The 15,355-nt window shown below is 46.1% G+C and overlaps 1 protein-coding gene across 1 annotated transcript in view; it reads left to right on the top strand.

Annotated features, from left to right (window-relative positions):
- rims3 (regulating synaptic membrane exocytosis 3) overlaps nucleotides 1-15,355 on the top strand; it is a 394,004-nt gene that overhangs the window by 310,288 nt on the left and 68,361 nt on the right. The window contains exons 3-5 of the mRNA XM_068006367.1: nucleotides 4,204-4,345; nucleotides 6,324-6,436; nucleotides 8,655-8,756. Coding sequence (XP_067862468.1) covers nucleotides 4,204-4,345; nucleotides 6,324-6,436; nucleotides 8,655-8,756 — 357 coding nt within the window. The remainder of the gene's footprint in view (nucleotides 1-4,203; nucleotides 4,346-6,323; nucleotides 6,437-8,654; nucleotides 8,757-15,355) is intronic.

Consider the following 15,355-nt stretch of genomic DNA (forward strand, 5'->3'; position numbering starts at 1 on the left):
TATTTATATATATATATATATATGTCTATTATACACATATATATATATATATATATGTGTATAATAGACACAGATAGAGATCTCTCATGTAATCTATGGGCCAGGCTCTCGAGGGAGATGGTGGAAGCAGATAGTGTTGATTCATTCAAATGTAAATTAGAGAGATTTCTTTCAGTAAATAATATTTTGGGATACAGTCTATGAGTAATTAGAGTCATGACATGTGGTGAGTGTAACAGACTTGGGAGGAACAGGTGACTTTGGACCTATGGTTCCCAAAACTCTCCATCACTGGGGTTTTCCTCACCTCATGTCCGGGTCTGTTGTAGACTCATTGATAGAGATTGATTGCTATGATTAGTCAACAATTCCATCATCGTTGTATCGTGGGACTCCCAGGATGGTAGAAGGGGAATGAGATAGACCATGGTCTTTTCCTATGTCACTATGACGCTGCTCATGTGAGTTAGAGGCTACACTGGGGGTGAAATTTGTCCCTGGCAGCAGCGCAAAAACGGGCGTGAGCGAATCGGCCGCCCACTTCACACATCGCCCAATTTTCTTTTCCATCAATTTGCCGATTCGCTACTGCCCTGGTCGAATTTCACCGCCACTGTTTTATAACAACTAGGGTAGTGTGACAGGGCAAGTGTTACAGGAAGTCAATGTGACACCGGAAGTCCATGCTATATGAAAAACTTTTAATGTATTATATTGACGCATCGATATTTGTATGACAACAACCCAGGCAAATAAGTAGAATAAAATAAGTAGACCCCAGTCACAGTCAACATTCAGCCAATCTGGGGAAATGATTCCTCGGTGCACTATGTGTAATGAAATCATAAACCCCTGTGTAAAGAACGATATTATATAGCACACAGAGGAGGTCCCCCTCTGGAGTCTGTTACCTAATATAGAGAAGCAATGACACTTGTTTCTCTCCTCTCACTGCCCCTGAGGATGCTGCCACATGCTGGGATAGACTGGCTGCCCACTCCCAGTCACTGCACACTGACCTCTGTAAGTAGGTGGCCAGCAGGGCCAATGCTTTGACATTGCCTGGTTAGCTCCTCACCAATGCCATGTACTCAGGCAATCAGCCCATTGTGTGGCTGTACTGCCAACCTTCCATGGTAGAATTGCTCATTGTCTCAAGCTACACATGAAGAGTGGGCACTCAGGTGAAATACTTAGAGTACCTAGATTTAAGTACTGCACTGTCAGGGCAGCAGAGAATAAAACATATCAGAAATCCCATTCTCAGACTCTTGTGTAGAGTCCAGAATTGTCCCATTTGAGTTGAGTGACATTGCTGTGGCGGGAACCCAGACAGAAAACCAGTCCATTCTCAACCTCAGAACAGAATTCATTAGCCGACACCATTGATATAAAGTGAGTGCACTCCCATTCCAAGTCCTCCACATGCCACGTACCAGCTGAGAGGAAGACCTGCTCCCTAGCCCTGCAATAGAGCCCCATGTTCCCACAGTGTGGATCAGTGGGAGCACTCTTACCTCTGAGTCAGAGTGGGTTCATGTCCTACTCCAGAGACTTGAGCACATAATCTGGGCTGCCACTTCAGTGCAACACTGAGGGAGTGCTGCACTGTCAGAGGTTCCATCCTTTGGAGGGACGTTAAACCGAGGCCCCGTCTGCCCTCTCAGGTGGATGTAATAGATCCCACGGCACTATTTTGAAGGAGAGCAGGGGAGTTCTCCCTGGTGTCCTGGCCAATATTTATCCCTCAACCAAACAGATCATCTGGTCATTTATCTCATTGCAGTTTGTGGGATCTTGCTGTGCGCAAATTGGCTTTGCGTTTCCTACATTACAACAGTGACTACACTTCAAAAGTAATCCATTGGTTGTGATGCGCTTTGGGATGTCCTGAGGTTGTGAAAGGCGCTATAGAAATGCAGGTTCTTTTATGTTGTACACAACAGTACATAAACAAATGTACAGGTGGGAGTGTGCAGTTGTTTGAAAGTCATGATCTGAAGCTTCATTTAGTTGTGAGTGGAGTGACGCAGAGGCTGAGGTAAGGTCCATCTCTGCCTCCTACAGCTGAACCCATCACCTCCATTAGAGATAGAGGTTTCTCCATCCAGCAGCACTGTATTCTTTAATGTCTTTTTCTGTCCATCAAGTTGAGGGACATTAGTGTTGGGGAGTGGACTACTGCCCACATCAGGCACCCAGTGACAACTTCAAGCACCCTCAGGTCAGGTATAGCACAGATACATTCCCAACAATATGCCTTGGCCCCTACCTCAGGACACCCCATCCTGAACCAGTGTGACCTCTTTTTTCCATTCCCACGTAAACCATCCTCAATAATGTCTGAGTGACATTAAAGGCAGTTTTGTGCTGTAGGCTCAGGCCTGAGACTATCCAAACTAATTTCATATTGGACCCACCCAGCCGGCTGATCAGCCTGGGGCCGGATTTGATCTCAAGTCCCAGAGCTGAAAGGAGGGCAATGAACTCAGTGAGCCAACCAGTCCTGTCCAGCGGTGGTGTTTACAGTGCGTCTGGTATAGTGTTGGCAAAACTCACCAATTTAAGGTGGATCTCGGAACTTTCCAAGTCAGCATCACTGGCATACAATCCAAAGAGAACTGAAGAGAACTGATTTAATTCAGTAACACACTGTTGGACGGTTCATGTGAAGTCCTTTGGGACATCTTTGCTACATTAAAGCTGCTATATAAATAAAAGTTCTGTGTGTTGTTGTGGCCCTCTTATCATCATCTGTGGGACCGTGTTATCCTGCAGGGTTAAAGAAATAGTTTGAAGAGAGTAAGCCCGGCCTACAAAAAGGTTTCTCCTTAGATGTGATCCCTTGGCAGCGCCATGTCTGGAACAGATTGCTTCCAGCTAACACATTCATACAAAATTAAATGCACATATTCTGAGTGTTCATCAACCCGTTTGAAGCTGAACTCTTACTGCAACATTCTGTGAGTTGTTCTCGTGTCGAAGAATCTACTGCTTGAGCTTCAGGAACTGTTGAAGACAAGGAGGGAACTAAAACACAAGGCAGTTTTGTTCTTTGGCGTTGGGACCGACCGATGTTCCAGATTGTGTTTTTTTTTAATTGTGGTATTTCTATTCAAGGCGCTGAGCTGTTAGATGGGATAACTGGAGAGTCCATTCAAAATTCCTCTCCTCCAGATCTAATCAACTGGGAATATCTGGGAATATTGGGCAAGGCAGTCACTGAGTCAGCCGCTCTCCACACCCTCCCACTAGTGTGCTGTTTATAGCCCTTTGACTTACAGCAGGGTTAGAGGTCACCCTGTAATATATACGAAGGAACAGCAATCCATTGGCGACTCCGAGTGCCAGATTTCTACAGGCTCGGTTGGTTTGAAGTCATGTCTCAGGCAGCACAGCGGTGATCTGCTGCCCAACAGAGGCACAATCAAAATGCGGGGTGATATCGCAGCACTGTCACTATGTAAAGCGGACATCAGCAGTACCAGATGAGACTGGGTATTAACAGGGGAACTGGGGAGACAGACAGAGTGAGACTGGGTATTAACAGGGGAACTGGGGAGACAGACAGAGTGAGACTGAGTATTAACAGGGGAACTGGGGAGACAGACAGAGTGAGACTGAGTATTAACAGGGGAAAATGGGGAGACAGACAGAGTGAGACTGGGTATTAACAGGGGAAAATGGGGAGACAGACAGAGTGAGACTGGGTATTAACAGGGGAACTGGGGAGACAGACAGAGTGAGACTGGGTATTAACAGGGGAAAATGGGGAGACAGACAGAGTGAGACTGGGTATTAACAGGGGAAAATGGGGAGACAGACAAAGTGAGACTGGGTATTAACAGAGGAACTGGGGAGACAGACAGTGAGACTGGGTATTAACAGAGGAACTGGGGAGACAGACAGAGTGAGACTGGGTATTAACAGAGGAACTGGGGAGACAGACAGAGTGAGACTGAGTATTAACAGGGGAACTGGGGAGACAGACAGAGTGAGACTGGGTATTAACAGAGGAACTGGGGAGACAGACAGTGAGACTGAGTATTAACAGAGGAACTGGGGAGACAGACAGAGTGAGACTGGGTATTAACAGAGGAACTGGGGAGACAGACAGAGTGAGACTGAGTATTAACAGGGGAAATGCGGACAGAGTGAGACCATCTCCTGGTGCTAAGGTTAGTTGCTTTTTGCCCCCCTCAGAGGCAGCCACGAAGAAATTACGAAGCAATATCCGGAGAAGCACCGAGACCGGGATCGCTGTGGAAATGCGGAACCGCGTTACTCGGCAAGGCAGCAGAGAGTCGACGGACGGGAGCACCAACAGTAACAGCTCTGATGGCAAGTGAGTGTCGGGCGAGGGAGGACGAAACACAAACACAGCCGGCGATTTTACCCCTGAGAGATTCACAATGCCACTATTTTTACCGAATCATTCAGTTGCCATCTGTTTCACCTTTCAGATATCTGCCCTTGCAGCGTGGTGTGATCCGAGGGTCACCAGTTACTGCACTAGTGCTGACCTGTTGATTGTATCCTGTTACTGGCCTGCTCTATGTGGGATGTCACAAACACACCCGGGTCTTTTACACAGAATTACAGCAACTATAATATTTATTTACAGTTACATAAAAAAAGGAAACAAAAAATAATTGATCAAATGGTAAATATTAAATAAGTAGTCTGTCATGGGTTTACTATGATAAAACCCCCGTCTCCATATTAAAACTGACTGAATTATTTTCTCCCCTTATTTTGATTATCCTTTGCCAAGTATTAGAACCATTCCCCAATCTCTTTCCTCCTATTCACTGACCCCAAGTTGGCCTGGGCCATGATTTGATGCCATTTTTTTGCATCCTATTGAGATGAAATATATGGGAAGTTAAATTATATTTGTCCATTTTTTTATAAAGATATGAATGAAATCAATAAAATAATCACACACTCGAATGAATAAATTTACAGTTCATATATTTGTAACCACCCTGCTGAATATGGAATGGACAGATACATGTGGGTGCTGATATTATGTGCCAGTTGTTAAAAAGATAAGAACAAGATAAATAACACACTCAAATAAATGTTTATTATCATTCTCCAGAGTGTAAGCTGAGGATGTCCCTGTATTTTCTAAGATCTCTCGTTTCCAACATATACATCTTCAAACTGGGCATTGTGGTGGTTAAACAGATTCCCCTGCACTCCTCATAATGTGTAATAGGGATTACATCTGGGATACACTTCAAATTAAAGGTCAGGCTGGGGTTATCATCAAGAATCAGGTCAGGGCTCCCACACGGAGTCGGGCCAGAGCTCACAGCAGGAGAGGTCAGGGCTCCCAGCAGGAGACAGGTCAGGGCTCCCAGCAGGAGTCGGGTCAGGGCTCCCAGCAGGAGTCGGGTCAGGACTCCCTGCAGGAGACGGGTCAGGGCTCCCAGCAGGAGTCGGGTCAGGGCTCCCAGCAGGAGACGGGTCAGGGCTCCCAGCAGGAGACGGGTCAGGGCTCCCAGCAGGAGACGGGTCAGGGCTCCCAGCAGGAGACGGGTCAGGGCTCCCAGCAGGAGACGGGTCAGGATTCCAGCAGGAGACGGGTCAGGGCTCCCAGCAGGAGACGGGTCAGGGCTCCCAGCAGGAGACGGGTCAGGGCTCCCTGCAGGAGACGGGTCAGGGCTCCCAGCAGGAGACAGGTCAGGATTCCAGCAGGAGACAGGCTAGGCTCCCAGCAGGAGACGGGTCAGGGCTCCCTGCAGGAGACGGGTCAGGGCTCCCAGCAGGAGACGGGTCAGGATTCCAGCAGGAGACAGGCTAGGCTCCCAGCAAGAGTCGAGTCATGGATCCAGCGGGAGTTGCATCACATAATGGGCTGCGGTCAATTTAGTAGCATCCAGTGAGCATTCCACCGCCCAGTCCCACCCACGTACCAGTGCTCCCACCGCCCAGTCCCACTCTCATAGATCACTAAAGCAGAGCACAAAGCCCCGTAGAATTCATAATTTCATTAAGAAAACTGAAGAGGACCAAAGCAGCAGGAGCTCAGTAAACCCTAGGTAAACCTTCTGTCAACCCTCGGTAAACCTTCTGTAAACCCTCGGTAAACCTTCTGTCAACCCTCGGTAAACCTTCTGTAAACCCTCGGTAAACCTTCTGTAAACCCTCGGTAAACCTTCTGTCAACCCTCGGTAAACCTTCTGTAAACCCTCAGTAAACCCTCAGTAAACCCTCCCTTTAGTTGGAGCACCTCCATTTACACACACTTAAGCTAAAGGTGCCGAGGTCTGTTTCGAACAGTTATCAATTGTTGTCTCCGTCTGTTTTCACAGTTTGGTTTTCCCCACGGCGAGACTGGGAGCGGACGGGCAGTTCAGTGACTTTCTGGATGGAATTGGCCCTGCACAACTTGTGGGACGACAAACACTGGCAGCCCCTTCCATGGGTGAGTCGCTTGCTCTACTTGGCTTGGATCAGTTCACTCCATTCTACTAACCTCTTAGCTTCTGCTCTCTGTTAGAAGGATGTCTCGTGATATTGAGATCCTACTGTCCATATGCTGTCCACTACATCCCATAGGACAAGTAGTGCAAACTGGTGATTAGTCTGAAGGAGAGACAGACAAGGAAGCAAAAGCTGGAACAGGCTATATGCTGAAGACTTTGCCTAGTGTGGAACTGAACCAGACAGAGCAGGAAAGACCAGTTAGAGCAGGAAAGACCAGACAATAGCAGGAAAGACCAGACAACAGCAGGAAAGACCAGACAGAGCAACAAAGACCACACAAGAGCAGGAAAGACCAGACAGAGCAGGAAAGACCAGACAGAGCAGGAAAGACCAGACAAGAGAAGGAAGGACCAGACACAGCAGGAAAGACCAGACAGAGCAACAAAGACCAGACAAGAGCAGGAAAGACCAGACAGATCAGGAAAGACCAGACAGATCAGGAAAGACCAGACAGAGCAGGAAAGACCAGACAGAGCAGGAAAGAGCAGACAGAGCAGGAAAGACCAGACAAGAGCAGGAACGACTAGACTCGGGCACCAGTCCGCGCTGGTCTCAGCCGGGCCAGCAGTTACCTGCTACACTTGGCTCACTGCCCACGTTGCCACCTTTTCAAACGTCCAAAACTGAACAGGACAGGGCGGCAAGAGAGAAAAACTTTGATGATGTTTGAGGCACTTAAGAGGGAAAAATGAATTCCTGTCCTTTACACCAAACCTTTGGTGCCCAGTTTACATTTTAAGCATTTCACAGAATCATAGAGCATAGAGGGAGGCCATTTGGCCCATCGTGTCTGTGCCGGCTCTTGGAAAGAGCAATCCTATTAGTCCCACTTTCCCTGCTCTTTGCCATAGCCCTGCAAATTTTTCCTTTTCAAGTATTTGTCCAATTCCCTTTTGAAAGTTATTATTGAATCTGCTTCCACCGCCCTTTCAGACAGTGAATTCCAGATCATAACAACTCGCTGTATAAAAAAAATTCTTGAATCTGTGTCCTCTGGCCAGTGGAAACAGTTTCTCCTTATTAACTCTATCAAAACCCCATATAATTTTGAACACTTCTATTAAATCTCCTCTTAACCTTCTCTGCTCTAATGAGAACAACCCCAGCTTCTCCAGTCTCTTCCCCATAACTGAAGTCCCTCATCCCTGGCACCATTCTGGTAAATCTCCTCTGCCCCCTCTCCAAGGTCTTGACATTCTTCCCAAAGAGCGGTGCCCAGAACTGGACACAATACTCCAGTTGAGGCCTAATCAGTGATTGAAGGGATGTTGAGAGTAAGAATCACTCTGTGAGAACAAAAAAGAACAATTTTAAACTCAGCAGCTGAATACTAAGGCCCAAAATAACAGCGAGCACTGATTATTTTGGGGAATAGAAGGATTTGCTGAGAAGTGATGACTGCAGGTGGGCCAAAGTTCCTTAAAGAGGTAGGATGGGCAAACGAATTATAAGCGATAAACAAATGGCAGATGTGTTCATACAATACTGTGTACAAGTTTCAGATCCAGTCAACATCTGCAGAAACTTGGTTCCCACAGCGAGGGTGTGACCAGCCAGAAGTTAATCCAAGAACCCCTGTAGAACTGCTACTTAACATTACCAAATAATGAACCACTAGCGTCCAATCGAGGGGTTAGTGGGGTTCATAAATAGAATAACAGACACCCGGGAGTGAGTTACGGGCTGGAATTTAATCAAGGAGTTCGGGTGGTTTATAAATAGAATAACAGATACCCGGGAGTGAGTCACAGGCTGGAATTTAATCAAGAGGTCCGGGGGATTTATATATAGAATAATAAATAACTGGGAGTGAGTCACAGACTAGAATCTAATCGAGGGGTTTGGGTGATTTATAAATAGGATAACAGATAACTGGGAGCGAGTTACAGACTGGAATCTAATCAAGGGGTTCGGGTGATTTAAATATAGGATAACATAACTGGGAGTGAGGTATAGGCTGGAGTCTAGCCAAGGGGTTCAGGTGATTTATTTATAGGATAACATAACTGGGAGTGAGGTACAGGCTGGAGTCTAGCCAAGGGGTTCAGGTGATTTATTTATAGGATAACATAACTGGGAGTGAGGTACAGGCTGGAATCTAATCGCGAGGTTTGGGTGGCTTCCACGTTCTAATAGATTGTATCTTGCTGCTGCAGGTGATATTCACATTGGCATGGCCGACCGCAGTGGGCAGCTGGAAGTGCAAATTATTCAGGCCAGAGGGCTGACCCCAAAATCTGGTACTAAAGCTCTGCCAGGTAGGTACTTTATCCACAGTGCACTCTGCATTCCAATATTCTTGTAGCAATATAGTTTTATACAAGGAACCAGGATTTAACCTGTGCTGCATCATTCACTTTTAAATGCCAGTGTTAATGGGCAATTGGTGAGAATGTTGATGTCTTCTATGACATACGCACCAGCGATCCTGTCTCCAGAAAGACCCGTCCAGTTGCCATGTCTGTAAACATCAGTAACTGCCCAAAATCACACCGGTGTTCTAATCAATCTGAGAGGTTCAACTCCCAATACACGATGACAGGAGCCAAGCACAGCACTTACAGGACCACCTTTCATTCCAATCGCTCCCACTGGGTAGAATTCCAGTCGACCAACTTCCTTCCCATTGATGCCCATTCTCATGAATCCCAATGGACCAAACCCTTTCCCATTCTTTCCCATTGAATAGAATCCCAATGAACCAAACCCTTTCCCATTCTTTCCCATTGAATAGAATCCCAATGAACCAAACCCTTTCCCATTCTTTCCCATTGTATAGAATCCCAATGGACCAAACCCCTTCCCATTCACTCCCATTGTATAGAATCCCAATGGACCAAACCCCTTCCCATTCATTCCCATTGTACAAAATCCCAATGGACTAAGCCACTACCCATTCAAACCGATTGGACAGAATCTCAATTGGCCACCTACCTTCCCATTGACTCCCATTCTAACGAATCCCAATGGACCAACCCTTTCCCATCCCTTTCTATTGTATAGAATCTCAAAGGACCAAACACCTTCCCATTCAATCCCATTGTACAGAGTCCCAATGGACTAACCCCTTCCCATTCACTCCCATTGTGTAGAATCCCAATGGACAATTTTCTTTCACATCCTTTCCCATTGTATAGAATCCCAATGAACCAAATCCCTTCTCATTAATTCCAATTGGATGGAATCCCAATGGACCACCTTGCTTCCATTGTGTAGAATCCCAATGGACCAATCCCCTTCCCATTCATTCCGATTGGACAGAAACCCAATGGAAACATACCTGACCAATATCCCACAATTATCTCGGATCTCAAACCCACTGCAGATTCACAGGTAGTGAATGTGCTGCCCCATCTGAGGAAGAGACAGCAGCAATTTTGCACATTTAATTACTTTGGCATGTTTTGTGCTCAGTGTTTTCTGCATTTTGTTCAGTTTGAACGATCAAATGCGCTGAGTGCATGAAAGGAAGACTTGCATTTATAGAGTGCCTTTCACCCCTTTCACAAACTCAGGACATCCCAAAATGTTTCACAGCCAATGAAGTACTTTTGAAGTGAGGTACCATGAACAGCAATGAGATAATGACCAGACAATCTGTTTTAAATGTTGGTTGATGGATAAATATTTTCCAGGAAACCATTCATTGGGGACACGAGTCAGCAAAGTGACAATTGTTGTGCATCAGATGAAGATTCAGATTTGAGGTCATTCAGGTCTGGGCATAACCGATGAGGGTTTGTGGGGATTGGACTCACTGACCACAGTGGTAATCCAACCTCACACTCAAAAGTGTCACACTCCAAACTGTCACAGCTCAAAGTGTCACACTCTAAACTGTCACAGCTCAATGTGTCACACTCAAAACTGTCACAGCTCAAAGTGTCACACTCCAAACTGTCACAGCTCAATGTGTCACACTCAAAACTGTCACAGCTCAATGTGTCACACTCCAAACTGTCACAGCTCAAAGTGTCACACTCCAAACTGTCACAGCTCAAAGTGTCACACTCAAAACTGTCACAGCTCAAAGTGTCACACTCCAAACTGTCACAGCTCAATGTGTCACACTCAAAACTGTCACAGCTCAATGTGTCACACTCCAAACTGTCACAGCTCAATGTGTCACACTCAAAACTGTCACAGCTCAATGTGTCACACTCCAAACTATCACAGCTCAATGTGTCACTCTCCAAACTGTCACAGCTCAGAGTGACACACTCCAAACTGTCAGAGCTTGGAGTTTCACACTTCAAACTGTCGCAGCTCAATGTGTCACATTCCAAACTGTCACAGCTCGATGTGTCACACTCCAAACTGTCACATCTCAATGTGTCACATTCCAAAGTGTCATAGCTTATTGTGTCACATTGAGATGTGACAGTTTGGAGTGTGACACATCGATCTATGACAGTTTGAAGTGTGAAACTCCGAGCTCTGACAGTGTCACACTCCAAACTGTCACAGCTTAATGTGTCATGTGACGAAGGAGAAAACCTCCGAAAGCTTGTGATTTTAAATAAAGCTGTTGGACAAAAACCTGGTGTTGTAAGACTCCTTACAATTGTCCACCCCAGTCCATCACCGGCATCTCGACATCACAGAAAAATGTGACAAACTGCAAAGGGTCATAACTCGATGTGTCACACTCCAAACTGTCACAGCTCAAAGTGTCACACTCCAAACTGTCACATCTCAATATGTTACATTCCAAAGTGTCAAACAGCTCAATGTGTCAAGCTCCAAACCGTCACAGCTCAATGTGTCACACTCCAAACTGTAACTGTTCAATGTGTCACACTCCAAACTGTAACTGTTCAATGTGTCACACTCCAAAGCATCACAGCTGGATGTGTCACACTCCAAACTGTCACAGCTTGATGTGTCACACTCTAAAGTGTCACAGCTCAAAGTGTCATACTCCAAACTGTAACTGTTCAATGTGTCACACTCCAAACTGTCACAGCTCGATGTGTCACACTCCAAACTGTCACAGCTCATTGTGTCACACTCCAAAGCATCAGAGCTCGATGTGTCACACTCCAAAGCATCACAGCTGGATGTGTCACACTCCAAACTGTCACAGCTTGATGTGTCACACTCTAAAGTGTCACAGCTCAAAGTGTCATACTCCAAAAAGTCACAGCTCGATGAGTCACCCTCCAAACTGTCACAGCTTGATGTGTCACACTCCAAACTGTCACAGCTCGATGTGTCACACTCCAAAGTGTCACAGCTCAATGTGTCACACTCCACACTGTCACAGCTTGATGTGTCACACTCTAAAGTGTCACAGCTCAAAGTGTCATACTCCAAACTGTAACTGTTCAATGTGTCACACTCCAAACTGTCACAGCTCGATGTGTCACACTCCAAACTGTCACAGCTCATTGTGTCACACTCCAAAGCATCAGAGCTCGATGTGTCACACTCCAAAGCATCACAGCTGGATGTGTCACACTCCAAACTGTCACAGCTTGATGTGTCACACTCTAAAGTGTCACAGCTCAAAGTGTCATACTCCAAAAAGTCACAGCTCGATGAGTCACCCTCCAAACTGTCACAGCTTGATGTGTCACACTCCAAACTGTCACAGCTCGATGTGTCACACTCCAAAGTGTCACAGCTCAATGTGTCACACTCCACACTGTCACAGCTTGATGTGTCACACTCCAAACAGTCACAGCTTGATCTGTCACACTCCAAATTGTAACAGCTCAATGTGTCACACTCCAAACTGTCACAGCTCAATGTGTCACACTACAAAGCATCACAGCTCAATGTGTCACACTCCACACTGTCACAGCTTGATGTGTCACACTCCAAACAGTGACAGCTTGATCTGTCACACTCCAAATTGTAACATCTCGATGTGTCACACGACAAAGCGTCAGAGCTCAATGTGTCACACTCCACACTGTCACAGCTCAATGTGTCACGCTCCAAACTATCACAGTTCAATGTGTCACACTCCAAACTGTCGCAGCTCAATTTGTCACACTCCAAAGCGTCACAGCTTGATGTGTCACAATCCAAACTGTCATAGCTCGATGCGTCACACTATAAAATGTCATAGCTCGATGTGCCACGCTCCAAACTATAACACCTCTCTGTGTCACACTCCAAATTGTCACAGCTCAATGTGTCACACTCCAAAGCATCACAGCTCAATGTGTCACACTCCAAAATGTCAACGCTCGATGTGTCACACTCCAAAGCATCACAGCTCGATGTGTCGCACTCAAAACTGGAACAGCTCAATGTATCACACTCCAAAGCATCACAGCTCAATGTGTCACACTCCAAACAGTCACAGCTCAATGTGTTACATCCAAAGCGTCACAGTTGGATTTCTCACACACCAAACTGTCACAGCTTGATGTGTCACATTCAAAACTGTCACGAATCGATGTGTCACACTCCAAACAGTTACAGCTCGATGAGTCACACTCCAAACGATCACAGTTCAATGTGTCACACTCCAAACTTTCACAGCTCGATGTGTCACACTCCGAACTGTAACAGCTCAATGTGTCACACTCCAAACTGTCATAGCACGATGCGTCACACTCCAAAATGTCACAGCTCGTAGTGTCACACTCCAAAGAATCACAGCTCCATGTGTCACACTCCAACCTATCACAGCTCCATGTGTCACACTCCAAGCTGTCACAGCTCCATTTGTCACACTCCAAACTGTAACATCTCAATGTGTCACACTCCAAACCATCACAGTTCAATGTGTCACACTCCAAACTGTCGCAGCTCAATTTGTCACACTCCAAAGCATCACAGCTCGATGCGTCACAATCCAAACTGTCATTGCTCGAAGCGTCGCACTCCAAACTGGAACAGCTCAATGTGTCACACTCCAAACTATCACAGCTCAATGTGTCACACTCCAAAGCGTCAGAGCTCAATGTGTCACATTCCAACCTGTCACAATTCGAAGTGTCACACTCCAAAGCATCACAGTTCAATGTGTCACACTCCAAACTGTCACACTTCATTGTGTCACACTCCAAACTATCACAGTTCAAAGTGTCACTCTCCAAACTGTCACAGCTAAATTTGTCACACTCCAAACTGCAACAGCTCGATGTGTCACACTCGAAACTGTCAAAGCTCGATGTGTCACACTCGAAACTATCACAGTTCAATGTGTCACACTCCAAACTGTAACAGCTCGATGTGTCACGCTCCAAATTGTAACAGCTCGATGTGTCACGCTCCAAACTGTCACAGCACGATGTGTCACACTCCAAACTGTCACAGCTCAATGTGTCACACTCCAAACTGGAACAGCTCAATGTGTCACACTCCAAACTATCACAGCTGAATGTGTCACACTCAAAACTGCAACAGCTCAATGGGTCACACTCCAACGCTTCTGAGCTCAATGTGTCACACTCCAAACTGCCACAGCTCGATGTGTCACACTCCAAAGCGTCACAGCTCAATGTGTCACACTCCAAACTGTCACAGCTCAATGTGTTACACTCCAAACTGTCACAGCGCAATGCGTCACACTCCAAAGTGTCACAGCTCAATGTGTCACACTCCAACTTGTAATAGCTCGATGTGTCACACTCCAAACTGTCACAGCTCGATGTGTCACACACCAACCAGTCACAGCTCGACATGTCACACTCCGAACTATAACAGCTCAATGTGTCACACTCCAAACTGTAACGGCTCGATGTGTCACACTCCAAACTGTAACAGCTCAATGTGTCACACTCCCAAGCATCACAGCTCAATGTGTCACGCTCCAAACTGTAACGGCTCGATATGCCAGAATCCAAAATGTCACAGCTCGATCTGACTCACTCCAAAGCGTCAGAGCTCAATGTGTCACACACGAAAGCGTCACAGCTGAATGTGTCACACTCCAAAGTGTCACAGCACAAATTGTTACACTCCAAACTGTCACAGCTCGATGTGTCACACTGCAAACTCTCACAAATCGATGTGTCACACTCCGAACTGTCACAGCTCAATGTGTCACGCTCCAAACTGTCACAGAACAATGTGTCACACTCCAAATTGTAACAACTCAATGTGTCACAATCCAAACTGTCACAGCTCGATGTGTCACACTCCAAATTGTCACAGCTCAATGTGTCGCACTCCAACTGTAACAACTCAATGTATCACACTCCAAAGCACCAGAGCTCAATGTGTTACACTCCAACCTGTCACAGCTCGATGTGTCACACTCCAAAGCATCAGAGCTCAATGTGTCACACTCCAAACTGTCACAGTTCAATGTGTCACACTCCAAACTATCACACTTCAATGTGTCACACTCCAAACTGTCACAGTTCAATGTGTCACACTCCAAACTGTCACAGTTCAATGTGTCACACTCCAAACTATCACACTTCAATGTGTCACACTCCAAACTGTCACAGTTCAATGTGTCACACTCCAAACTATCACACTTCAATGTGTCACACTCCAAACTATCACAGTTCAATGTGTCACACTCCAAACTATCACAGCTCAATGTGTCACTCTCCAAACTGTCACAGCTAAATGTGTCACACTCCAAACTGCAACACCTCGATGTGTCACACTCAAAACTGTCAAAGCTCGATGTGTCACACTCGAAACTATGACAGTTCAATGTGTCACACTCAAAACTGTAACAGCTCGATGTGACACGCTCCAAACTGCAACAGCTCGATGTGTCACGCTCCAAACTGTAACAGCTCGATGTGTCACACTCCAAACTTTCAGAGCTCGAAGTGTCACACTGCAAAGCGTCACAGCTCAATGTGTCACACTCCAAATTGTCACTGCTCGATATGTCACACTCCAAACTGTCACAGCTCGATGTGTCACACTCCTAACA

The sequence above is a fragment of the Heptranchias perlo genome, chromosome 26 (genome assembly GCF_035084215.1).
Source record: "Heptranchias perlo isolate sHepPer1 chromosome 26, sHepPer1.hap1, whole genome shotgun sequence".
Lineage (NCBI taxonomy): Eukaryota > Metazoa > Chordata > Chondrichthyes > Hexanchiformes > Hexanchidae > Heptranchias > Heptranchias perlo.